Here is a 26,578-nt window from a genome sequence, read left to right as displayed (position 1 = left end):
CTAATAATAATATAGGCTTCATTATTGTATTATACATACGCTTACACGTCCAATTCGATCGACAAAAACTCACATTAAAATTACGTGAATTATATACAAATTATTTGATGAAAAATTAAAAAAGTATAAAGATAAATTATTTATCTCGATTATATCCAGTAAAATGATATCAAATATTTGTAAAAGTAAAAAGTTTATTTTTATTAAGCATATAAAAATAAAATTAAACTAATTATTTCTTGACAAAATCTCTAAACAACTTTAAACGTTTTAGCTTTATTTGTTGTTATACAATCCTCAACGAATTAAACATACTTATGGATCTCTTAATTTAATGTGTGATAAAATCATATTATTAAAGGTATATAATTTTGTCATTATAAACAATCTTTACATATTTTCACGATAAAACAACAGTTTATGAAAAAAAAATTGATAGAAATGAATAGCCATTCCAGAACAGCGACAATATAAATAATTATCGCTATATCGACATATTATTCTTTAGTAAACTGAATTGTTGTAGATCAAAAGGTAAATCAAAAGGTACATCAAAAGGTCTCTAATATATCTAAACTAGTAAAGTTGGTACAGAAATCTGTCAAAAAAGCCTCAAAAAAGTCTCGAAAAAACTTCAAAAGAGCCTGAAAACGAAGTGACTTTCTTTGGGCTTCAATATAATGTTTTATGCATAAATATATTTTGAAAAATATATATACTTAGCAGAATTATATATTAAACTACATTTTTCATTATTATATTAAATACAAAATTATCATCATGAAATACAAACCTGAAACTATCAAAAACTGCATTAAAGATTTCTAGTACATATTGCTTTCGTCAAGAAAATAACTTAAAGAATATCAAAATATTTAAGGGGATGCTGGAGGGATCCCCAATTATCGACATTGCAGTTTGATCAAAATCTCCGAATTGACTAAATGGAATAAAAAATTCTTTTACAGGATTAAAGTAAACGCAAAATCCTGACGTGGTGCAGTGGATTTTATATTAAAATAAAAAAAAAGTTAAAAAAATTTTTTACTTTTTATCGATTTTAATATAACATCCATTGCACCACATCAGGATTTTGCATTTATTTTAATCCTGTAAAAGGATTTTTTATTCCTTATATATATATATATATGTATGCTCAACATACAAAAATTATAGTTTTGTATAATTTGTAAAGGACTTTATTACATTCTTTCTTAATAATGTTAGAAAATATTTAAGTAGCTCACATATATAAATTGTAGAGATCTTTTTTCGAATTTCGGAAAAGATACTATTTGTTGCAGCATTAATTCAACTCTGACTAGTAAAATATTGGGCAATTAATGAATTATCAACTGGGCCATGTATATTTAGGTAATCTTCTCGACGAGACTGAAGTACTCGAATGGATGGTGAAACAAAAAACTGATGAGAGCATTGAAGAAATCGACCGTGAGACTCTCATCAAATACATCGAGACGAAAGAATTTCTCGCTGTTATATTCTGTAAGGAATAATTTCGAATCATCGTATTTAACATAAAAATAGCAAGCAATAAGGAAACTTACCTATCTCGTTTCCTTGATTTTATTTATTCTTTACCGTTTTAGAGTTTTAAACATTATATAATGTTGCTTTACATAATTACAAACATTTTAAATCTGTTGTTAAATATATTATATTTATATATTAATATATAAATATAATATATTTAACAACAGATTTAAAATGTTTGTAGTTATGTAAAGCAACATTATATAATGTTGCTTTACATAACTACAAACATTTTAAATCTGTTGTTAAATATATTATATTTATATATTAATATATAAATATAATATATTTAACAACAGATTTAAAATGTTTGTAGTTATGTAAAGCAACATTATATAATGTTGCTTTACATAACTACAAACATTTTAAATCTGTTGTTAAATATATTATATTTATATATTAATATATAAATATAATATATTTAACAACAGATTTAAAATGTTTGTAGTTATGTAAAGCAACATTATATAATGTTGCTTTACATAACTACAAACATTTTAAATCTGTTGTTAAATATATTATATTTATATATTAATATATATGAGTAGCTCATTTGCAGAAGTAATTACTTTAACTTGTAATGTTTCTAATGGCAAAAAACTTGTATAATTTTTCTCATTCAAGCTATCAATAAAATATTTTTATTTTAATTTTAAAGCATTATTATCCTGTTAATAAAAAATACATGCTATATATTAAAAATAATTTTATATTTAGTTATAATTTAAAAAAATATTATATTGTATTCTCTTGTTATGCTTATGTCATAGTCAAATGAAAATAAAACAGGAAAAATTGGCAAAATAAGTTTCATAAAAAAATAATACTTGTCAATATATTATTATTGTTAAAATTGAAATATATTAAAATTAAGAAAACTAGTGAATTTCAGTCAGAGTACAAAGTAGATATTTAATTTCTTTTACAACTTTTATCCACTTTTCCTTGATTTTATAAAATTTGTAACTGTTTTTACACAATCTAAATTTGTACCAAGGTGCTAAGGAATCCAAGATCTCCAATATTTCTTTCTTTTCAATTTTAAAATATAGCGGCATTTGCAGCTCAGCTACTCATATAATAATTTGTTACTTTTTTATATAAGATATAAATTTGCTTTCGATAATTCTATATGAAACTTCTGTATTGCTATAACGACTATTCCGCATATAACCTTCTAATAGAATCGGTAATCTTATAAAAAAAGTTTTATATGTAATTGAAATATTAGAGGATACTATAATCACATAAGATTGTATAAATATTCAGACAAAGAGGAGGATCCGGAGAGTCCGAGAGTGCTTAGACATATCGAACTGATTGATGACGAAGCTGCGGAATACGGAATAAAGATCGTTAGGATGAAGGATCGGCTAATGGCAAAGAAATATGGTTTTCGAAATCCACCAGGCATTACTTACTTTCGCAAGAGTAAGAACATCAATTATGATGGTGATATTGATGACGAGGAGGAAATTCTTGACTGGTTGACTAATCCGGAGAATATGGAACTCACCGATCACATAGAACGTATCAACAAGAAGATGTTTCAGAAAGTGCGACAAACGACCGATTATCTAGCCGTATTTTTTTGTGAGTCAATATATAATTAATATAATACAGCTCAATAAAAACAATTACATGTGTTTTGCATTTCTAATACGTCGCACGTTTGTTTAGACAGCAACGACTGCAAACAATGTGGCCGAGTATTGGCGGAAATCGAACACATCGACGACGAAGCCGACAGCGCCGGTATTAAATTCGTCAAAATCGATGATAAACAATTATCTAAACAATACGGTGTTTTCGCGTTACCTGCTATACTGTTCTTCAAGATGGGGTCGAAGGAACCAGTTATATACGCAGGTACAAGACAAATTAAGGTGACGGTCCCAATTATGAATCTCATTTAGGATTAAAATAATTTTTAATAATATGTGTAAATTTAACATTTAAAAGGGTTGTTAATGTTAATGGTAAGCTGTAAATACTATATTTTTGAAGAAAAATTATTCCATGTTTAACCGATTATGAATTTGGGAAAAACATTTTAAAATGTTTATGTATAAATCTCATTTATAATTCTTTGTGTTAAAATTGTTCAACTCAATAATATTTAAATGTATGTTGTTTAAATTATTAAAGAATGCTCCATATTTTTCTTAAATGTCAGCAAATTTGACCCATAATTAGGGCTCAACATAATTGGAATCATCACCTTATACTTTTTTACTACTGAGATAGATGAAAGTTAAGAAAATTAATTCGGCAGGTGATTTATACGACGAGGAGCAAATTTTGCAATGGTTGATGACACAAAAGGATCCATCGGGTGAAGTAATCGAGGCTCTGGAAGGCGAAGATCTTTTAAATTTGATACGAGAATCGGAATCTTTAGCAGTATACTTCTGTAAGTTCCTGAATGCTTCGTATAACTTTATGAGATAAATTATCGAAAAAAATTACTGTTAATACCATCGCGCATTCTGTTTTTTTTTTATATCAATTTTATTTCCATTGTATTGTTAATTAATATGTGATTGACGATCACATGGATAGTGACAGTGTCAATTTGATTTTTATCTACATTTGTTTGCTCTAATTATAAACAGTGAGATTGGACAAAAAACTGCATTTCAGCAAGAAGATTTCCGTAAAAGAGTGACTTTGCGGAATATTGAAGGAATATTGATTTCACGATACTTCTTCCTGAACTTGTGAATCTTCCCTCTTCTTATCTCACACTTTTTACGTGATTAAATTAAACTCATATTGTATAATTAATTTTATGTTACATAATTACGATTGTAATGAAAAAATGACTAACTGTCCTTAACAAATGTCGATATTTGTCTTCCTCCTAATTCTTTCTATTACATACTACTTGCTGTCGACTTTCGTTCCGATGCTGTACACTTTGTGTACTGATGCCGTAGGGAACAGAACGCTTTGCGACGTGTGCCAATCAAAAACGTACCGTAAGCAGATGCGCCACAAGGAACATAGGACCGCGGAACATGCAGAGACGACCGAACACCTCGATGGTACAACAGATCAAAGCAAGATGAAAATTTATCGATGCCCTGATCTTCCTTGCTATCTACGTTTTTCTCTCTGCCCTTCTTCTTTCTCTCTCTCTCCTTTTCTCTGTCTCTATATATCTTTTCCTACCTCTCTGTGATTTATAGTCTATGTTTCAGTTATCTCGATTCTCTCTCGATCATAGATAACCGAGATGTACTCCTAGCACATGTACAAAATATGCACGGAGAAAAAAACCGTTTATCGGATACGCAATATACAGCACTCTTAATAAATTATTTTATTAGTCATATATAACAATATTCTTATAAAAAATATCCTATACCGGTAAACTTTTTTTCTCCGTATATAATCGCGTACGATTTATCGGTACGCAATATATGCAAGCTTTGCCGGAATCCGGAAAAGCTTTGAGAAATAATGCGTGCTATCTCGTAGTGTATGCGCTTTTTCGTAGGAAAAATAAAAGAACACTGATGATCGACGGGACAACTGTTCGTACTTTAAATATAGTGAAGTATTGAAATATAAATAAATTTCTTATACATTGGATAAAAATATCGAAATATATTTTGATTCTCTTTTAACCGTCAGTGTTCCCTTAATTATTCTTGTTTTATAGCTAACAGAAATGATTGTGGACGTAGAACACCGCCATTTTCCGGGCCAAATGTTTGTTAGGATGCTTTCTCCAAAGAAACAATGTATTCCTGTCTGTTTCTTTTTCTTTCTCTTTTTCTTTCTCTCTGATATATTCTGTATGTACAATTACACAGTTACACAGGTGCACGTGCACGAGAGCAAAGCATGCGACATGAGAACAGAACACAAGCAGCCAGGCAGTAGTGACCTACAGATCCCGATGAGCATGCAAAATACTTGCTTACTCCATCGAGAGACATATGCTCTAATATCGCTGAAAGTTTAAATATCACACGTAGACGATCGTCCGATCCTTGTCGCAGTATTACTCACACTTTATCACGTGTATTTGCCTTGTATTTAGCAGATTCCTCCCTCGTATCGAGTAGACCATTTACATCAACGATCGATGTGTAACATTCCATTATGTAGTATCGCCTTTATATTCTTTAAGTAGACTATTGAAAACAGCAAGTTTTTGCGATAAAGATTCGATAATAATAGAATTTCTCTTCAGATCCCGACGACTGTGCACAATGCGTGGGGATACTTGAGGAATTGGAGAACATTGACGACGATTGCGACAGACATGGCATTACATTTGTGAAAACACAAGTTAGTAAAAATATTAAAATAAACTTTTTGTGGTTTTTCTTTGTTATATCTATTTTACATTTATATTTTATTATCCTTCTTATATTAAATAAATAAGTTGCTCATTAATAATGAAAGCAGAAAAGCAATTTTTTATAATAAATAAAAAAATGTATAAAATAAACATCAATATATAACAATATTTTTACATAAAAAAGATGACAAATACGAAAATTGTAAATTGTAATACTGTAATATAATAATATATCTTAAAAAATAGAAATAATATTGATACTTTACAATTTTTTTGCTTATCTATATAAGAATATCCTTCGTTTTTGTAGGATTTCAAGGTTGCTGAAGATTATGGAGTGACTGATTTACCAGTATTAGTCTATTTCGAGCATCAAGTACCGAATGTGTTCGCAGGTTTGCAGTTTTGACGATTAGCTTTCCGAATAGCGATTTATTCACAATTATTTGTCTATAGGTGATCTCTCTGTGGAAGAAGAGGTGTTACAATGGCTGATTACTCAAAGAACAGAAGATCGAATCGAACTAATCACACGAGTGATGCTAGAAACGTCTGTCGAGGAGACTCAATATTTAGCAGTTTACTTCAGTAAGTTAATTACTATCGAGGATCAAGATATACGATAATTATTTTTCAAGTATATAAATTTAACATCCACGTAGCCAAGCCGAATTGTCACATATGTGACGAGATTCTGGAGGGTTTGGAAAAAATCGATGACGAATGCGACGTATTTGGAATTCATATGGTGAAAATTCAGGATACACAATTGGCGAAGCGATATTCCATCAAGACGTTCCCGGCTCTCGTTTATTTTCGAAATGGCAATCCTCTTCTCTTTGAAGGTTCTATTTATACTACTTATATTCTAACATGTTTATTCTTGATTATATCCTAATATTCTTGTCCTCGTAACGAATAAGAATCGGGAATTTTAAAACGTTATATGTGCAGGAGATCTCCAAAACGAAGAATCCGTCCTTGAATGGCTAATCGACGATGACAATCGAGAATTGGCCGATGAAATAGAGTCCGTCAACGATAGAATGCTAGAGAGGCTCCTCGATGAATCTCCTTTTCTAGCCGTTTTCTTTTGTATGTTACGAATAATCGATTTTTGACATTAAACTTTCTACTTTTTTTTTCTATAAGCACTTCTTTTCAACTAAGAATTCTTTGATTTAAATTAATTTTAAAAAATATCAAGGAAGATTATATTGTATATTACAAATTTACAATTTTCAATCATACATATTTTTACACGTGGATCATTAAATAATATCTTTTTTTTAATAAAAAATCCATTTATAATATATATTAAAAATATGATTTTTCATTTGTTTGTTTTTGAAAAGTTCAGTTTTCAAAAAGTTGTTTCTTTTTAATAGAGAACAAATGGAGATCCAAAATTGATTCAAGAATTTGCAGTTTATATATATCATATATAAATACGCTTTCCATATATATGTTTTATATTTTCTAGATGACGAAGATTGTCCGGAATGTGACGATATTATGGAAGCACTAGAGAAAATCGACGGCGAAGCCGATCTTTTCGGAATCGACTTCGTTAAGATCTCCAGTTCGGAAGCTGCTGAAAAATATAGCATTCTCAACGTTCCGTCCCTCGTGTACTTCCGAAAGAAAACGCCACTCATATACGACGGCGATCTTACACAAGAAGACAAAATCCTGCAATGGCTCACTTCTCAAGATGTGTTTGAGATTAAGAATGAGATCGAGGAAGTTAACAGAAAAATGCTAGACAAATTGTTGGACGAGAATGAGTTTCTTGCAGTCTTCTTTTGTGAGCAAATATAAAATACAAATTGTGCGTGACAATATTACATTTGAAAATTATCTCGTTATACGTCTAACATTTCCAGATGAACATGACAGCCCTGAAAGTGAAGAAGTAAACGAAAAATTGGAAGAAATCGACGATGAAACTGATAATCTGGATATTACATTCGTCAAGATGGCAGATCCTAGATACGCTAGGAAATGGGGAGTTACCAGGCTTCCCGCGATTGTTTATTTCCGCAAACGCTTCCCAAGTATCTACAGAGGTAAGAAGCTTTGCGGAAATATAGTATCTAATTCACTTCGTGATCCGATTCGCCTCGATCTACTCTATCATAAAAAATAGCTTGTTATTATAGGGATCGCTTTTCTTCGGTGCTTTTAAGTCATATTTCAATTGCTCTACAGGTGATTTGCACAAAGGACAGGACGTTCTCGAGTGGTTGCGCAAGAATAGATATCGACAGCCGGAACTGAACATCTATATGTACATGCTGATTGCCATCACCATTCTCTTCCTCATGTACACCGGTTTCCTACTGTCGTGTTTCCGCTCGGAGCCGACCGCGCCCGTCGTACATCCCAAGCAGGCGTGAACGCGCGAAAATATGCAAGTGACAAATAAAGTAAAAGACAGGACTCGTGAACACTCGCGCCTGTGTGTGCCCGGTACTCTCAATATTCTCTCTGATTCCCGATGCACGATGTGTGGATAGGTTCGTCCGGAACGAACGATCTAACAGCGCTTTACGTAACAAGTAACGATGACCGCTAAAGCGGAAATGGAAGCTAATGATCTACCTGTGAGCGTGTTTGGACCGCTGTCAAACGTTAAATAATATTGCGTGAAAGAGGGGGAGAGAATGTGTCTATTGAATTTCGTACTCTCTAAATTCTTTGAAGTGAAATCTCATTCTAAAGAGTGAAAATTAAGTCAAGCTTTTGTAAGTCTTGAAAAAAAGTGACTCAATTTTCAATCTTTAAGAGTGAGATTTTACACTCTAGAGAGACAATTCATTCTAAAGGTTTTAGGCTGGCATTCATAGTCAGTTCTTATATTCAAGGCCGTTCTATCTTGAGGTGTCCTGAATCAATTAAAAGGCCGCATTAGCGTCTTAAGACATTATACTTAAGACGGTCTTGAAATAAGAACCGACTATGAATTCCGGCCTTAGAGAGTAGTATTTTGAACCGAAAAATACTCGCGCGAATGTAGCGCGAACTACAAGTTTCGGATAAAATGCAAGTTCAGTCAAGTTGAAAGATAATTTTAACAAATTGACATCGATACTACTACATTCTTTGTCTCACAAAAAAACGAGCGATTAATATTTATTGTAAAAAGTTATAATATAATATATAATATATACATATATAATATGTAATATAATATATACATATATAATATATAATACAATAAGGAAATATTGTAATAGAATGTTTGTTCAACGCTTGACCCTTAGTATCGCTAATCCTAAAGAATTGATATAATTGATATAGTTGAAGAATTTCGACACGACAAAATGTTTTTCAAACAAAATTTGAATATCTTCATCACTATTTATCAATAAAAAATATAAATAATAGTTGTAACGCGCGCGCGGTCAAAGCTAGATCTTTAATACTTAAATAATTCAATCCGAATTACTATATATACTATATATATACTTGCATATATACCATATTTGTAGTCATTCAAACTGCTCATCGAATTGTTTTTCCGGACATATAAACACAATTAAACTACTGTAGTAATATCACAAATTAAATTGATAAGCAATTTTTTATAATTTAATGCTCAATCAGGTATCTTATTAAAAACATTAATATGCTGAAAAACTGTAAAAAAATTTATTGTGAACAATAGCGAAAAATATTATCTTGGCCGAGAGTCGAACACGGATCTCTTGTATTCCGTACGAGCATCATAAGCCTTTAGACTACCGAGGCAATTGATCACTATTTGTCTTTTCTGTCCAATAAGGAATATCTTTAATCATTACCGCTTGCCATTATTTATTAGTAAGGTTATTATTAGCTATCATTATTTCGTTAATATTATTATTATTACTCGCCTCAAAATTATTGCTATTATATTGGTACTATTATTTATATATTTATTACTGCTGTTATATTGCTATTGTAATTATAATCATAATTATAATTTTATTATTAATATATAATTATTATATTGTTAACATATAATAACTACCTAGTAAACACCAACAGTAATATAATATCAATGTAATAATTTTACACAGTTAACAATATAAATGCAATATAACACATATTGTACATTTACACTGTAAAATTATAACATTAATGTTATATTACTGCTAATTGGTGTTTACTGGATAATAAGTATGACAGCGGTCAACGATCGTACAAACTTCCTTAGTTTATGTACGGTAGCTCTTATTATCCGATCCTTCGCAATAACTACTAACACTGTTTAACAATGAAAAATTCTCTCTAAAGTGTGATAGTGCATTTCGCAAAGATTTTTTCATGCTGAACATGGATGATGTTGGTATACTTGACATAGCACGTCAGAATTTTGAGCAAATCGAGACAAAATAAAAAAACTGGCGGTTTTTTGGCCATATTCAATATTTTTACAAAACAAAAGCTTGTTTCTAAATAAAATCTACGATATTTTAAAATATAATACAAGAACTTTCAAATGAATTTTAATTCATGATCGTACAATTTTTTATCAAATTATATTGGAATTTAAATTTTGTGTATAATTACACAGTTAACAAAAAATATTTTTTCTCTTCAAAGTGCCATACATAAAATCTGAAGGTTTTTTGCGCTGAACATGGTGCTGTTGTCCGAATTTGCATAGCGCATCAGAATTTTTAGTACATTAAGATGCAATAGGCTAAAAACTATCTCAATTTACTATTACACTCCAATTTATGAAAAATCTTGATGTGCTATGCAAATTCTAAGAACATGTTTTGCACGAAAAGTCTTCGAAGTATGTACTACGACATTTAAAAAAAAGTGATTTTTTCTGTTGAATTATAATTATACAGACTTCTATAATTATATAGAAAGTCTAAAATTCAAATAACTTGTTTTTGTTCTATTGCATCTTAATGTACTAAAAATTCTGATGCGCTACGCAAATTCGGATAATAGCATCATATTCAGTGCAAAGAATCTTCAGATTACATATGGCAATTTGAAAAGAAAAAAGTTATTTTTTGTTAACTGTGTAATTATACACAAAATTTAAATTCCAATATAATTTGATAAAAAACAATTACTTGATGAAAATAAGTCATAAACTAAAATTTATTTTAAAACTCTTGAATTATACTTTGAAATGTAAACATTATTTAAAGACAAAACTTTGTTTTGTAAAAAAAAGTGTTAAAAATACTCTTTCTATTTTGCTTCATTTGAAGATTTGACGTACTACATCAACTCTACCAATGTCGAAGAATTGGAAAGAATACGGGCTTTAGGAGTCAGGCGCAGAAGACGTCGCGTAAATAATGCATTTATGAAGCTTGAAACTTCTTTATTTAACAAACGTGCTTACATGTTTCGGCTTATTTTTGAGCCTTCCTCAGAGCAAACACAAACTGACATATATAAAGTAAAAGTTATTCTGTTATGGTGAGCTCCCCTACATCGAGAATTTAAATGCCAGAATTAAACAAAAAGAAAGAAAATGAAAGAAGTAAAATGAAAAAGAAGGGAAATATTAAAAATGTCGAATTAAAGAATATAGAAACTAATTTATCAAAAAACTTTAATAATATAATTAATTATCCCGAAAATAAGGACGCTCACCACGATTACAAAGTACCATATCGCAAACATTATCATGAATAATTCAAGAACTGGTTCCTGATATGTTGGCCAGTCGGTATCAGACACAGTGAGTCACTTTTTAGTTATTAGCTAGTATTAATGAAAATTGTAAAGTGATAAAAAATTTCGTCAGAAGGACTTATTACTGTGTACGAACGACACCGACTGAGCCGAAACATGTAAGCGCGTTTGTTAAATAAAGAAGTTTCAAGCTTCATAAATGCATTATTTGCGCGACGTCTTTTGCGCCTGACTCCTAAAGTCCGTATTCTTTCCAATTCTTTGATTTATAAGGAGTCTTGGTTAGTTTGATTTGTTATACGAATTCACCGATGTGTCATTAGTCAACTCGAAAAAATCTTCGCAAAATACACTATCACATTTCGGAGAGAAATAAAAATGCTTTTTTGTCGAACAGTGTAATCGTCAACATTGATCATTTAATAAACGAAAAAAAGGGATTATTTTTATATCCTCTCCATGAGGGAGACTGATGATATCCTTCTCATGAGGGAAACCGATGTTGTCATCGTTACTAAATGAAATAAGAAGCGCAATCTTGGACCAACTCCAAACCGTTAAAATGCCATTTCCATCTGCCAAGTGTGAATAGAATTATAATGCGAACGCGAATAATAATGTATTGTATGAAAAGCGAAGCTCCTTTTAGATTGTTCGCAGGATTATAGATAGATAATAATTACACATGTTATGTATTATAATTCTTTTGAATACTCTCTTTTGATTCTGCGATATGGATGCGTATAGAAATATTTCAGCCACGTATATGAAAATATGTCTTAAATCAATTTTCAAAATATACATGAATTGTTACAACCATTTCATTGGTAGAATTATTTCCTCAAGTAGCAAGATGACGTTTTAAGGACATTTTATTCATGTTAAAGATGTCATTAAGATATTATTAAGATGTCATTTGACATCACCTCGTTACTTGGGTTACTATTAATTGTTAACATGCCATGCTCAGCGAAGCTCATTAATTAAGATTTATGCATCGCGAGTAACTATAATTAAAAAGTTGTTAATGAATATATATTGTTTCTTAATCATGTAAGAGATTAAATTATTCATACATTTTGTAAATTTCGAAATAAATACCCATCACGCAAAAAATATACAAATTTAGAATGTAAGACAAAAATTAAATAAGAAGATATGTAAATCAAAAATTAAAATTTTTACTAGCACAAACGTAGTAAATAAATTAAACAATAGTTTATGATATAATTGTAATTTTTTTACAATGCGCCCAATGTAACGTGATTCGCATATAATATGTACTATAAAACATTTTTCGGAAAGTTAATAAAAAAACCGGCTAATTTTATATTTAAAAATTAGTTTTAATATGTAAAAAAAAATATAAAATACGGAAACATTAATATTTTTATTTTTAGATACTTTTTAATTATGCCAGTGTTGTTTGCAATTTTATTATGCAAGTCATACGTAAATGCAACATCTTTTATAAATCGACATTTTATTTCTCAATTCATTATAGGCGTATACATATGTATATATTATCATGATAAAAAAAAACCGTATATATATTTTATTTAAACATCTGCAGAATTCGAAACCTATAAACGATTAATTGTCGTATGTCTGTACGTCAATTTTAGTTTAGAAGGTGAAAGATAACAAAAAAAGAGGTACAGAGAGAGAGAGAGAGAGAGAGAGAGAGAGAGAGAGAGAAACACATAACAAATATATTTTTAAATATAATATATCACCGTCGAGACAGCGCATTTGTGCTGTCTCGACGAATTCTTCTACAAGATCGAGATTAGAAATTTTGATATATTGTCAAAAATACCCAGTCAGAAATGACAATGGAATCTACATTAAATTGATGTCGATTCGACGTCGAAATCATCAAATTCGTTGATTCGACATTTGCACAAAATAAGCGCAACGAAATGATGTGATTAATATTATCGGAAAACTAAGATGCTTTAAACGAGAATAAGATCATTTATCTCAAAATTAGATGAATGTTTTGCAAAATATCGTCAATTAATTACAAAGAGAAAATTGATATTGCCTGAAATTCTCTTTGTATTTTTAAATTAAAATTCACTCTTATTTAGAAAAGAATAAAGTTACTCAAAGATTATTCGTTTACTTGGTTAATATTCATTATAAATAATAAAAATTTTGTTTATAACGGACAGTTTATTCAAAGCAAGTGCGTTAAAGATTGATCGGAAAGCTATATTGAGCTTTCTGTCTACAGGTACAACAAAGTTAAATTAGAAACGCTTTAACATTGCAAAAGTTGAACAATTTTAGTACACATATAGTTAATGCGCTATGCAAATTTATTGTCTCTAATTCAATTTCTTAATCCCAAATTAAATGTAGCAATCAGAATTTTTATTTTCAAAAAGAGGAAAGGACAAATAATATTTGAGTATCGAAGACAAAGCTATACATAATTGAGGTGTATATGTGTACATACATATAAAACTACAACTATATCTTTAGGTCTGTTCGCATTGCATGAAATCCCCAAATATTTTTGTACATAAAATTGTACATAAAATTGTACATAAAATATTTTTGTACATAAAACGATAGACACATATTTTGTCTTAAAAAGAGAGAAAACGAAGATGTCGAGTGCCAAAAGTGCAAGCAACGCGAACAGACCTTTTATATGTATACCTATATTAAATATAATATGCGATAATCAATTACTAGTAGAATATATCCTATAACATTTAGTAAGGAAGCTAAGGAAGGCTCTCCTCTCTCTCTCTCTCTCTCTCTCTCTCTCTCTCTCTCTCTCTATCTATCGCGCGCGCGGGTTATCTCCGGGTTAATATATCGTTAAATTCCATTGCTTAATACATCATTATACGATAATTTAACAATGTGTTAAGACATGGAAATAACTCGAAAATCGCGTAGCTTCTTTGAAGAAAACATCCGTTAAATATATTAATCGTAATAAGGAAGATTTCAAGTATTTGGCATGGCATCATTATGTGCAATATACGCAAAGGAACTGATTAACATGATGTGTACACTTCGTTTGACTTTATCTTTCGTAACATAATATATCGCAATTCTATTTACATAACAAACGATTATTTATTGTTTTCTTTTCTTTCGGGATAATTCATTTATGTTTTCTGCGTAATTTTTTATACGTTTCTGCGACGTTAATGACGTTAATGGACTTTCAACTTCTATTGACGTTTATTTATGTTTCCTGTTGTGTGATGAGCTATTTATTTAATCTCTTTTTTTTTCCTAGAACTATCGGGATTGCTCGAAAGTAGGCTGACGCAAATAATGCCTTTTTTGTATTTTTAGTCGGGTCGCATAGTTATTGTAAAGAATTACTTATGAATTTTCAATTTTGTATTAATGTATCATAAGTAATATGTATATATCTTAATAACACACTTTATCCGGAATACATCCTGAGGATGTCCTTAGGATGTTCAAAGGACATACGGACGTCCTTTGGACGTCCTCAGGACGTCCCCTGGAAGTCTGTGTTGTTAGGATATGTGTATCAATGTACATTAATAAAAAAAAAAAAAAAAATAACAAAGGTTCTAAAATTAAATAAAAAAAGATAACAGTGGATAATATGGCTTAATAAATTCAAAATAAAGAAAGTACTTTAGAAAGGCTACGAGCTAATAAATAAACAATTTTTTAATATATGTTTATTTTAACAAACATTTCAACCTCTTTATCAGGTCATGTTTATGTTTAAATTCTATAAATCTTAAATCATAATTACGCAAATTAGGTTATTAATCGCACTCACTGTTAGTATTTAAATTATATAAACCGCAAATCATAATTACGCAAGTCTGGACCATTAAACGCATTTTCCGCAGTTATGTGTATGACATTCTTTCTTCAAATCATTTAATCAAACACTGAAGATGACTTGATAAAGAGGTTGAAACGTTTGTTAAAATAAACATATATTAAACAATTGTTCATTGGCTTGTAGCCCTTCTAAAATACTTTCTTTATTTATATTTCTGTTTTATTGCATAATTGTAAGAAAGTACATGTAAGTTATACAGTCTTTGTTACATCTTTTGCCTTATGTACAAAATGCTTTTTTATATAGATATGTATTATCAATGATTCCTGCAAACATACAAAAAGTCGATGATATTACAAAATGCAATAATTTCGATTTGTGATGCGTAATATACTTTTATATAATATATATCAAATGATAAAAACCGCTTTCAATAATTTCAATCTTGTATTTTTTTTTCCTAATAATATCCTGAATTCTTATACAGAAATGGATATATGTATTATTATAAATAATAGCACTAATCTTAAAATAATAGTTTAAATTAAAACAAATATAAATTATAAATAAAAAATAAAAAGCATTTAAATTATATTCCTATTATTTTTTGATAATAATAAATTTATTTGAACTATCAATTGATATAATCTTTTAATTTTGTTTGCCTTGTTAATCTGTTTTCAATATAACTTAAAGTCTTTATTTTTAAATGATTCATTTAAAGTCTACTTCCTATAATATATTTTATTAATTTTTTAGTATTTAGTATATATTTAATTTAATTTGCACTATTTTATTACATTAACAATATTAATATATTTTAATAAGATAACTATATGTCTAAATTAATTTGATTTTACGAATTCTTTAAAGCATTCATTGATTGGTCAATTAGTAAAGTTTTTTCATCTGATTGCTCATTCAACGAGAAATGATCACCAATTAGACTCAAATCAACATTTAATTGATGTTAAAATTATTGTATCAATCGATTCGACATTAATTTAATGAGTCATGTCTTATTGGGTAATCAAATGTTTTATAGCATTTACAGCGTTGAATAGGTTTCATCTTATGACTCATGTTTCCCATTTCATTTTTAAATAACAACTTCTAACCGTCAAAACAAGATTGTAACTTTACTTACACAACATGTGATACACTTCTTTCTTTATTTCTTTTACTTAGAAAACAATTTATTCATGTACTTTTATAACTTCTAATAAATCTTTTTGAATAATATCATTCCAATATTTATGTATACATATGTGTATTCATATCAGGGAATGGAAAGTTACTTTTTAAAAGTAACAAGTTACAGTTACTCGTTACCGAGTAGGAAAAGTAACAAGTTACCGTTACTAGTTACCGATTTTTAAAAGTAACTCGTTACAGTTACCGTTACTTGAGAAAGTAACTTTTCGTTACTTTTCCGTTACTTTTTTTTAAATCGACGACCAACAATCATAGCGGACGAGCCTAGAGGCTTCTCTAATCTCAAGCGCATTGTAAAAAATTGTGTAAAATTATAACTATTATGCTGGATAATTTTGAGATCCACTATAATAGTTGTAAACGTCCACACATTTGTAAATTTGCAATATGCAAATAAAAATAATTTCTTGGTTTGGAACTAAGCAGATTGTGGAAGTACAATTACAATGTGTATATGTGTTGCTACAAGAACGATAATATGACAATATATTTCGCACTATATATTATTATACATTTAACAACAATACGCGAAAAATTTCTTTTATGTTACGTAATATTACTAAAATTTGGATAATTACAGAAAATATTCAAAATATCCTGCTATAATTTCCAATATAAAATAAGATATATTTACACAATAAAAACAAATTTACATAATTTTTGTGGAATTACTGTAATTTCTGTAAAATTGCATGATTTTTTATATTTACAGAACTAATCATGTAATCTATTTTATATTTATTATATGTGTAAATTTACGAAATTTTTTTACAGTGTAAGTGGCTTGTGTCGTATCGTAATCATGTGCAAAGTAACGATAAACGTAACTGTAAAATTCGTTACCGTTACCAAAAAAATGTAACTTCGTTACCGTTACAGTTACCAAAGAAAAAAAGTAACGCAGTTACTAGTAAAGTTACCAAAAAAGTAACTTGTAACTGTAACTTCGTTACAAGTAACGAGTTACTTCCATTCCCTGATTCATATATGTATAGATATATTCAACCTTCTGAGGACCGGCATGTTTTTGATCGACTTTTTTATTTTAAGGGCTAGAACTTTTTTATCAATGTCATGGGGTTGAGTGACAAAAAAGATGACACCACTGTCGAATCCCTAAAGGGGTCTCCGGTCCTCTACAAGTTAAATATACATTTATAATATATTTTAAATATACATATATATTTTTTAAATATACATATATATATATACATGTATATATTTATTATAAGCATAAAGGTTTTTAGACCGCTGAATATGGAACTGATGTCAAAATTGACGAATTCAATGTTATGAAGAACATCTATATATTTTGCAATAATTGGACATTTTTTAAGTTTCAACTATATTGAATCCATAATTTTAAATTTGTCAATTTCATTGGATTCACAATTAACGATGGAAGAAGTTCTTTGTTTAAATAAATATAATTGAAAGCTATATTCCCTGAATCATCAGTAGCTAAATTTACAACTTTTCCATATTTGACCTCATATTTAACTATATGAATATCTTATTAGCTTTCACTAAATAATCCTTTAGTATGATATTTGATCTCCTGCCCCCTCCCCCCGATTCTTCGCCGAATTATCATTTTTAAACTTATAATTAAATTTTTAAACTTATAATGTTTAAATTTTAAAGTATTCTTCTAACATACAAATTTTCTACAATTCTCGAAGGTATTAGAGAAAATACATAATATTATACTATATTTTCGGTAAAAAATTTTCCATTCATAAATATGTATAAATATATATAAACATACACATAAACATATATAATAATATAAGATATGTCCATACATGTTCATGCATCCTTCTTTCATTTGTAAAATTATCTTTTAATATACTAAAAATAATAATAATAATGAGGAAATATCAAAAATAATTAAAAGGAAAATTTTTGCATTGTTTGTTCTAGAAAAAATCAAGTTTGGAGAAATGTTAAAGAAATGCTCATATATAATTGCATGTAAAATTATACATAATTATGTAAATATAAGCAAATTTTTTTGCATTTTTCCTTGATTTTTTCTAAAATAAACAATGCAAAAATTATTCTGTTAACACTATTTTTTATGTTTTCTTAATATTGTTATTATTTTTAGCACACTAAAAAGTAATTTTACAAAACAAAGAAAGATGATATAGTCACTAATTACCCAGTGGCATACTTGACACTGGATAATCAGTTCAACTAAAGAGGAAGTTCAACTAAAAGAGAAAGAATGTTTGAGTATTATATGTATAACTAAAATACTGATATATATATGATCGTTAATTTCAATCTTCCAATACCATATTCATTGAATTTATGCATTAAAACAAAGTTAGTTAGATTACATAATAAAGATTAGGTAGATTAGGGATCTCACATTTCATTCACTGATTACCAGTGGCATACTCGGCACTGACATCAGTGATTATTCACTGATTAAGATTTATAGTGTAAAGCGATAAACATAATGATGAATAACAAGAATCCGTAGAAAAAACGAATCAATCAAATCTTTTATTTCCATGAAATAGAGGACTCTAATTGGTCGATTTTCGAGATATTTCATGTATAATTATATATGATAATAAATATTTATGCGTGTTTATACATATAATATTTATACGCATTAATGTGTAAACATTAATAAACCAGGAATTTTTTACCTGGATGATCAGAATCATTTTTAGTATACGGTTTACGTGATGATTGTTCGGATGTCCATATTAGCATCGAGGATAACATCGTTTTTTTACATTTCAAACGAGTACAGCATTTTTCAAACATATCACTACTATGTTTATTTTTAAATGGATAGTAAAATTCGACGTACATTGCAATTTTTGAATCCTTTGATTACAATAAACATTTTTTGCATACTGCAACTATTTTTGTAGTTGATGTAATTAATAATGTAATTTCCGAACGTTTTTAAAAATGTTTATTTGATACTAAGAAATTACATCTAATTTCTGAACGCGGTAAAGTCTGCTGATCGAATCCTCGATTTTGCTTTCAATCGCTCGTACTCTTCTCAAAATTTCATCGTACATAAAACAGTGGCAAGCATAGACTTTTGCATAACACATAAAGCATAAGACATAAGAAAATCGACCAATCAGAGTTCTCTATTTCATGAAAATAAAAGATTTGATTGATTCGTTTTTTTATGCATTATGCATTATGCAAGAGTTCCTTGGTACTCCCCGATTATTTCTACGGATTCTTGTTATTCATCATGTTTATCGCTTTATTCTATAAATCTGAATCAGTGAATAATCACTGATATCAGTGCCGAGTATGCCACTGGTAATCAGTGAATAAAATGTGAGATCCCTAATCTACCTAATCTTTATTATGTAATCTAACTAACTTTGTTTTAATGCATAAATTCAATGAATATGGTATTAGAAGATTGAAATTAACGAGCATATATATCAGTATTTTAGTTATACATATAATACTCAAACGTTCTTTCTCTTTTAGTTGAACTTCCTCTTTAGTTGAACTGATTATCCAGTGCCAAGTATGCCACTGGGTAATTAGTGACTATATCACTGATTCAGATTTAGAGAGTACAATTGTAAATAATATTTAAATTTGCAGAAAACAATTGTTTAAATAACAAGTTGGAATGTACAATATAACTGCAGATGAGTTACAAACTTATTTTTATTTCGCTTTAAATGGAGAACAATATAAAGCAATGATACTTGAGAAGTGTACAAAAAAAATTAATGCATTTAAAAAGCCTATGGCTCTCTCTCTATTAGGCAGTTTTTGCAATAACGTGGATTCAAATACGGTGAACGCTAAAGTCACGTTATCTTTTTCTTAATTAATTGTTAGAAAGAAGATAACGTGACTTTAGCGTTTACCGTATCTGGATAAACGATATTGCAAAAATCCCCTATTGTCTTCGTTTTACAACCGATAAGCCGTGTATATACAAGCAATGTCCGTGTGAAGCACGCATATGTATGTGTATATTATGTTGACCGTCTTGTGTATATTTCCCTGAAATCATACGTTCGGGCTATGGAATCGTGACAATATAAGTGTCACATTAATAAATGATAAGAATTTTTGATATTATCATAATATTATATGATATAAACAATTAATAATCCAGCGATCAAGAAACATGAGTAGAATTATGAAAATATAAAATATAAAGCAATGATGCTTGAGAAGTGTACAAAAGAAATTAATGCATTTAAAAAGCCTATGGCTCTCTATTAGGGAGTTTTTGCAATAACGTGGATTCAAATACGGTGAACGCTAAACTCACGTTATCTTTTGCAAAATATAAAAAATATAAAAATTAAAAAATTTACACGTTAAAAATGAGAAAATACGGAGAAAGACAAATCGAAAATTTTCACTAATAGATGTAAGATAAATCGAAGACTATTCATCATGCTAATTATCTGCTTTATTTTCTTACATTTTAAAATTTAGAATAGATCCTCTTAGTGTACTTTAATCCATTAAAACATAAATTTGTGAAAAATGTGTATAATTTTGTAGTTCGTGATAATTTTGTATCTGAGTAATAACAATGACGCATAAATGATAGCACTGCTACTGGTCAAACTTTATCTTAATTGATTTTACACAATGTTTCGGTTTCCTCAAAAGGAGGGGATATCCTCAAGTAGGGATAGACTTATAAATATACCATTGAAAACGTGCTTCACAATTCATGGAGAACGTAGAACAATTTTACAATTCACAGAGAGAGAAGTTCTGAATGTAAGTAAAATATTTTTTATTTTGTGTGTGTGTGTACACATTTTTAATTTAATTTGAAAAATTGTAAGGATCATTTAAGAAACTACTTGTCGGTGTCAGCTGCTTTAGTAGTAATTTTTGTGTCTATTACAATTTAGCCAAATGTAAGAAGTTGATACTTAAGAGTACATAATAACACTATTAGTTGTAAAATATGACTACTCTCTAAATCTGAATCAGTGAATAGTCACTAATTACCCAGTGGTATACTTGGCACTGATAATCAATGAAGTTTAACTAAAAAAGGAAAAATGTTTGAGCATTATATAACTAAAATACTGATATCTGCATGTTAATTTCAATCTTCCAATACTATATTCATTGAATTTAAGCACTAAAACAAGGTTAGTTCGATTACATAATAAAGATTAGCTAGGTTAGGAATCTCACATTTCATTCACTGATTACCAGTGGCATACTTGGCACTGATATCAGTGATTATTCACTGATTCAGATTTAGAGAGAAAAAAAGTGGAATATTTACTATACAATACCCAGCTAACACAGAGTTACATGTAACGTCGTACCCGTTAATTGTAATTTCCCACTCAACAATATAACTAATATAACACACGTGCTATATTACAGTTATATTGTTGAGTGGGAAATTACAACTAACCAGTACATTACTTGTAACTTTGTGTTAGCTGGGCAAATGTTTTAAACACAATAAAAGAAACGGTAAAATTAAAGTTAAGCGCATCTCGTCTATTATTATATGACAGATTTAATAATATTTTCACTTAATACATGAAATTATTGCATTCTAAAAAACTAAAAAAGTTCATTTTCGTTGTATACCCAATATATCGTACACACTGTGGTTTTTACATTAAAAGATCGGCCATTAACCCTAATATGGTATTCATAGGTTCAATGTATTCTATTCAATTTATTGCATTGCTTTAACTTTTTTATAATATAATTTGAAAACTCGGATTAAAAAATATTATAGAATTCTTTTCCAAAGTGGTCATTTTTTGCAAATTTTTCCAATAACATTTCTTTAAAACATTATTGTAATTAATTGAAAATAAAATATTATTTATTTGATTCATATTTATCTGTCTTTGTCTAACTTCGAGGTACAAATTTTACACGTTTTGAACTAAAAAATACATATTTAGTCCACAGATATAGCGTGACAAAGTTGCAGTGTCTCACCCCAGTGTTAGCGGGAAGGTAACCAAAAATAACAAAACCATACTAGGATTAAGATTGATACCGGTTTCTAATTTTGTATTTTAGTTTTGTTTATAAAGAATGTAGCAATTATACACTCATTTTGAGAACAAATCGCGTAAGGTTTGTTTTGTATATACCACATAGCACAGCAGCGTCTGCAAAGCTCTCAAAAAGCGCTTATGCAAGTGACATGGTGTTTTCTAAAGCGCTTTGCAGGCACTGCTGTACTACGTCGCGTAGATATAAAATATTGCACATAATTTCACATTGTTGCGAAGTAAAAGTCACTCGGATGATAATATATAGGGTTCCCTTGTTTATTTCGTAAGTTTCTATATAGATTTCGTACAATTTCTTTCTACAATTTCCTTTTTTTTTTTAAATAATGCATCTAAATATATACAAATTGAAATATTATATATATATATTACTTAAAATAGAATATAAAAATTAATCAAAGTAAGTTAAAGCCTTATTAGATATTTTTGATATCTTCGTTAAAATATCGGTATTGATTACGTAATATTTTCAATTATTACAATAAAGTATTTGTAATAAATATTCTTGAAAATATTATTGTTCTATGTCAAAGTAATTATTTCAAGTCAAAGATCGAACATTTTTACATTCAAAATTTCTTTAAACATTTATGTTATTTTTCCCATTTTTAATTGTCAGTAAAAACTGCGACGTAATAAGATAATGAGAGAAAAAGGAATAATAAAGAGAATAAAAGTAGTATTCAGATATAAGTAGATTGATAATGAAAGCTATGTTCCCACTCCTCCAAAATTCGGCGTTAAAATTCTAACAGTCACGGACATTATTGATTTTCAACTGGCAGTAAAGTTTGGAACACAATCGAAATTCTGATGCAACGTATTATATTATTATCGACCACTTGCTTAAAAAATTGATTCTGTTAATAAAATTACATTATATTTTTTTAATAGCTCAATTTTAAATTCCTGATTTTACTTTTATAAATTTATTTCTTTTATTATAAAATGTAATCAGTAAATCAAAGTATGATAAATAGCAAAAAAGAAAAAAGTTTTTAAGGATAACAAAAACTTTATGTCGATTTCTTTCATAATTCAAAATATTGTGTGTCATGGATATGCATACCTACATATATATATTTACATTAAATTACTACATTATTACTATTATTCATGTTTTAACGATACAATTTTTTTTTTTTAAATGCGTAATTTTTATAATTCTTGAAAGTTACATAAAGTTGTTTTATTATATTTTATAATTAAAAAAATTTTTTTATAGATTCAATGTTAAACATCCGGATTAGGATCTTCAAATTTTTAACGAACTTTTAAGAGAGAGACACGATTACTTATTCAAATAAAATCACATAAATTACAACCATCTGCAATGAAAATCACAAGCAGAGAAGCCGATTTATTCATTGAAGAGAATTTATGGAATGATAATGATGAGCATGCGATAAATGACGCCATGCTCAAAATAAAAATCAGGGAAGATAAAGATAGCAGATTCTCGAGCGACGTTGATTCTTCTTTCGACAATTCTGATGAATGGAATAATTTATTGGACAATCTCATCAATGAGCGCAAAACATTCGTGACAAAATGTAGACAAGAATTCGACAACAGCATGTTACCAGAATACTTCGATCGGTGGACAATTAAACAGCAGTACGATCACTTAATAAGCAATACCAGCAAATATTTCCCAAACATACCCGAATCTTTGAGGAACATATTGCCGGCAATCTTCGAAAATGGAGATTGCAATGAACGAAGAGGAAATATGAAACCGGATTGGTTAATAATGGATAAATTTTATCGCGGACAGCGCTTTGCCCAACGTTATTTCAGCGTGATTCTTATGAGTCAAATTATGGGTTTAATCCAGATATTTAGTTACTTTGACGCACTGAAACCGCTGATCCTCAGTCAAGAGTCAAACACTCCGTACACAGCCTTTCTGCGATACCTCAGGTCGATCAAGACCTTCAGAAACTGGTACACGAGTGATCCTTGGTGCCAAGGTACGCCAGCCTATCGCGATATCCAGAGAGTGCGAAGATTACACAGCGCCATGAGATCGAAATTGTGCAAGAAAAGCTTCGAGGAGATTGATCGAGACAGTACGATTCAAAATGTATGGTGTCCTATCTTGGGAAAAGTCACGGAAGACTTCGCAGACACGTGCCCGATGGCGAAGAGTCAAACTTGTCCTTATACCATGACAAGAACGACAAGTCTGAACCAAGGCGACATGACGGGCACGCTGTTTAGTTGCGTGGGTTTGGTAGTGGTTTATCCGGAGCGGTTTGGAATATATGCTAGCGACGAAGATCTGGAAGCTTTTTGCCACCTCTGGCGCGGTTTGGGGTACCTGCTGGGCATAGAAGATCAGTATAACTTCTGTCGCGGTAATTTACAGGAAATACGCCAACGAAGTAAAGATTTTATTGAGCACTGGATAAAACCGAATTTCCGCGAGGTGACACCAGAGTGGGAGCACATGACCATGTGTGTTTTTAAAGGCATAAGTTATACGGATTTTCCATGCAACTACAAAGTGCAAATACTTTATCTCTGTGACATATTTGAACTCAATATGCCTCGCCTGTACGGGTCCTTCAATCTATTGGAGAAAATATGTTATATGCTGCAGAAATTTATATTATCTTACATGATAAATATACCTGGTGTCAACTCTATCATAAATAAGGTGATGAACGCGTGTCTAGATCGGGCAACCGCCTTTAAAAGCGTCAAACATGCCGAGCTCAAGAAAAAGTCCAAAATGTTCGAGGAGTTTAAATCGCTTAAATTCGACAATAAAACCTTATAATTAATTTAATTTCTTTGACGTTTCATAGCTTTATTCTGATTTCTTTATTTCGTAACAAATTCTGATAATCGGAGAAATTGTAATAAAAGTTTAAAGAAGCTGAAAAAGAAATAGATTTATAGCTCCAAAAATAAATTAAAATAATGTTATACATAAAGGACTTTCAAAATTAAAAAATAAAGGAGACGTGTCGAGCAAATTAGAATCACGCACGATAATTGGAACGCAAATTAATTATTTAATATATTCTTCTTAGTTAGTCTATGAGCCAAACGTTTCGGAACATTGTGGGTTGTTGTACATTCAACTTCACGTTGGTTATTTTTCATTTTATGACGATCGTTAAAATTTTTCATTATGTCTATAATGGTCTAAGTTTTTCTATTATTATATATAATTATTTCCATTTATTATTTTCATCAAAATGATTATCCATGGTTACTTTTACTGTAATTCTTGACTCCTTTTGGATTTAAGACGTTTGACTTTGCAACTAGTATGAGCAATGCATTCATTATTTTCCAATCAGCTTGAGAGAAATAACGTTTATGATTATACTGATTTGTTCACTGAAAATGACTTAAAATGAAGCTAAAACGATTAACTCATATACTGATTAAAAAGAATATATTAAATCAAATTAATTATTAAAGTAAAATGGATATTAGCGCGTACAAAATTTTAATTATAAAGCGATAAGTATGTATTATTCGCAAAATATTAGAATGTATTTACTAACGTAGTTAACTATGTACTGAAATGCATATATACTAAAAATATAACTTCGTTGTCAAGTGGCATGCAGTTAACTACTTACTATATATATTTAAATTGTTTACGAATTATATCTTATCACTTTAAATATATTATTTATGCAACTATGGAACAACTATGGAAACTCATACACACATTTTACTTATATTTAAGTTGACAAAAAGTTACTTGACTTATTGCTGCAGCTTTTATATAATTTTTTATTTTGTTAAATTGTTTTTTTAAAACGATTTATTTAAATTTATGTAATTGGCAGTGTCAAAAGATTTATGATTATTAATTTAAAAGGATATTTCAAAAAGACGCTATATCATAAAAATTATACTTTGTACAGAAATAGTAATGATAACTAATTACGAAGACAGACTGAGCTTTTAAATATTTTCAGAGTATTGTTTTATTGAACAAGAAAAGAAAATTAGATAAATTGTGATAAGAGGTTTTAT

At 29.2% G+C, this 26,578-nt stretch overlaps 2 protein-coding genes across 2 annotated transcripts in view; both read left to right on the top strand.

Moving 5' to 3' along the window:
* Window positions 1-8,614, top strand: part of hlk (hulk) — a 34,529-nt gene extending 25,915 nt beyond the window's left edge. The window contains 13 exon segments of the mRNA XM_018518874.1: window positions 1,375-1,506; window positions 2,824-3,147; window positions 3,235-3,423; window positions 3,830-3,967; window positions 4,494-4,601; window positions 5,759-5,856; window positions 6,180-6,264; window positions 6,326-6,457; window positions 6,532-6,714; window positions 6,824-6,964; window positions 7,353-7,676; window positions 7,756-7,938; window positions 8,081-8,614. Coding sequence (XP_018374376.1) covers window positions 1,375-1,506; window positions 2,824-3,147; window positions 3,235-3,423; window positions 3,830-3,967; window positions 4,494-4,601; window positions 5,759-5,856; window positions 6,180-6,264; window positions 6,326-6,457; window positions 6,532-6,714; window positions 6,824-6,964; window positions 7,353-7,676; window positions 7,756-7,938; window positions 8,081-8,268 — 2,225 coding nt within the window. The 3' untranslated portion in view covers window positions 8,269-8,614.
* Window positions 8,615-23,906: 15,292 nt separating this feature from the next.
* LOC108768418 (uncharacterized) lies at window positions 23,907-25,358 on the top strand. The gene has a single exon (XM_018518828.1). The coding sequence runs from the start codon at window positions 23,907-23,909 to the stop codon at window positions 25,356-25,358; it is 1,452 nt and encodes a 483-aa protein (XP_018374330.1).
* Window positions 25,359-26,578: the final 1,220 nt, after the last annotated feature.

This window comes from Trachymyrmex cornetzi, unplaced genomic scaffold, assembly GCF_001594075.2.
Source record: "Trachymyrmex cornetzi isolate Tcor2-1 unplaced genomic scaffold, Tcor1.1 scaffold797, whole genome shotgun sequence".
Classification (NCBI taxonomy): domain Eukaryota; kingdom Metazoa; phylum Arthropoda; class Insecta; order Hymenoptera; family Formicidae; genus Trachymyrmex; species Trachymyrmex cornetzi.
This window is presented reverse-complemented; position numbering and strand designations above follow the sequence as displayed.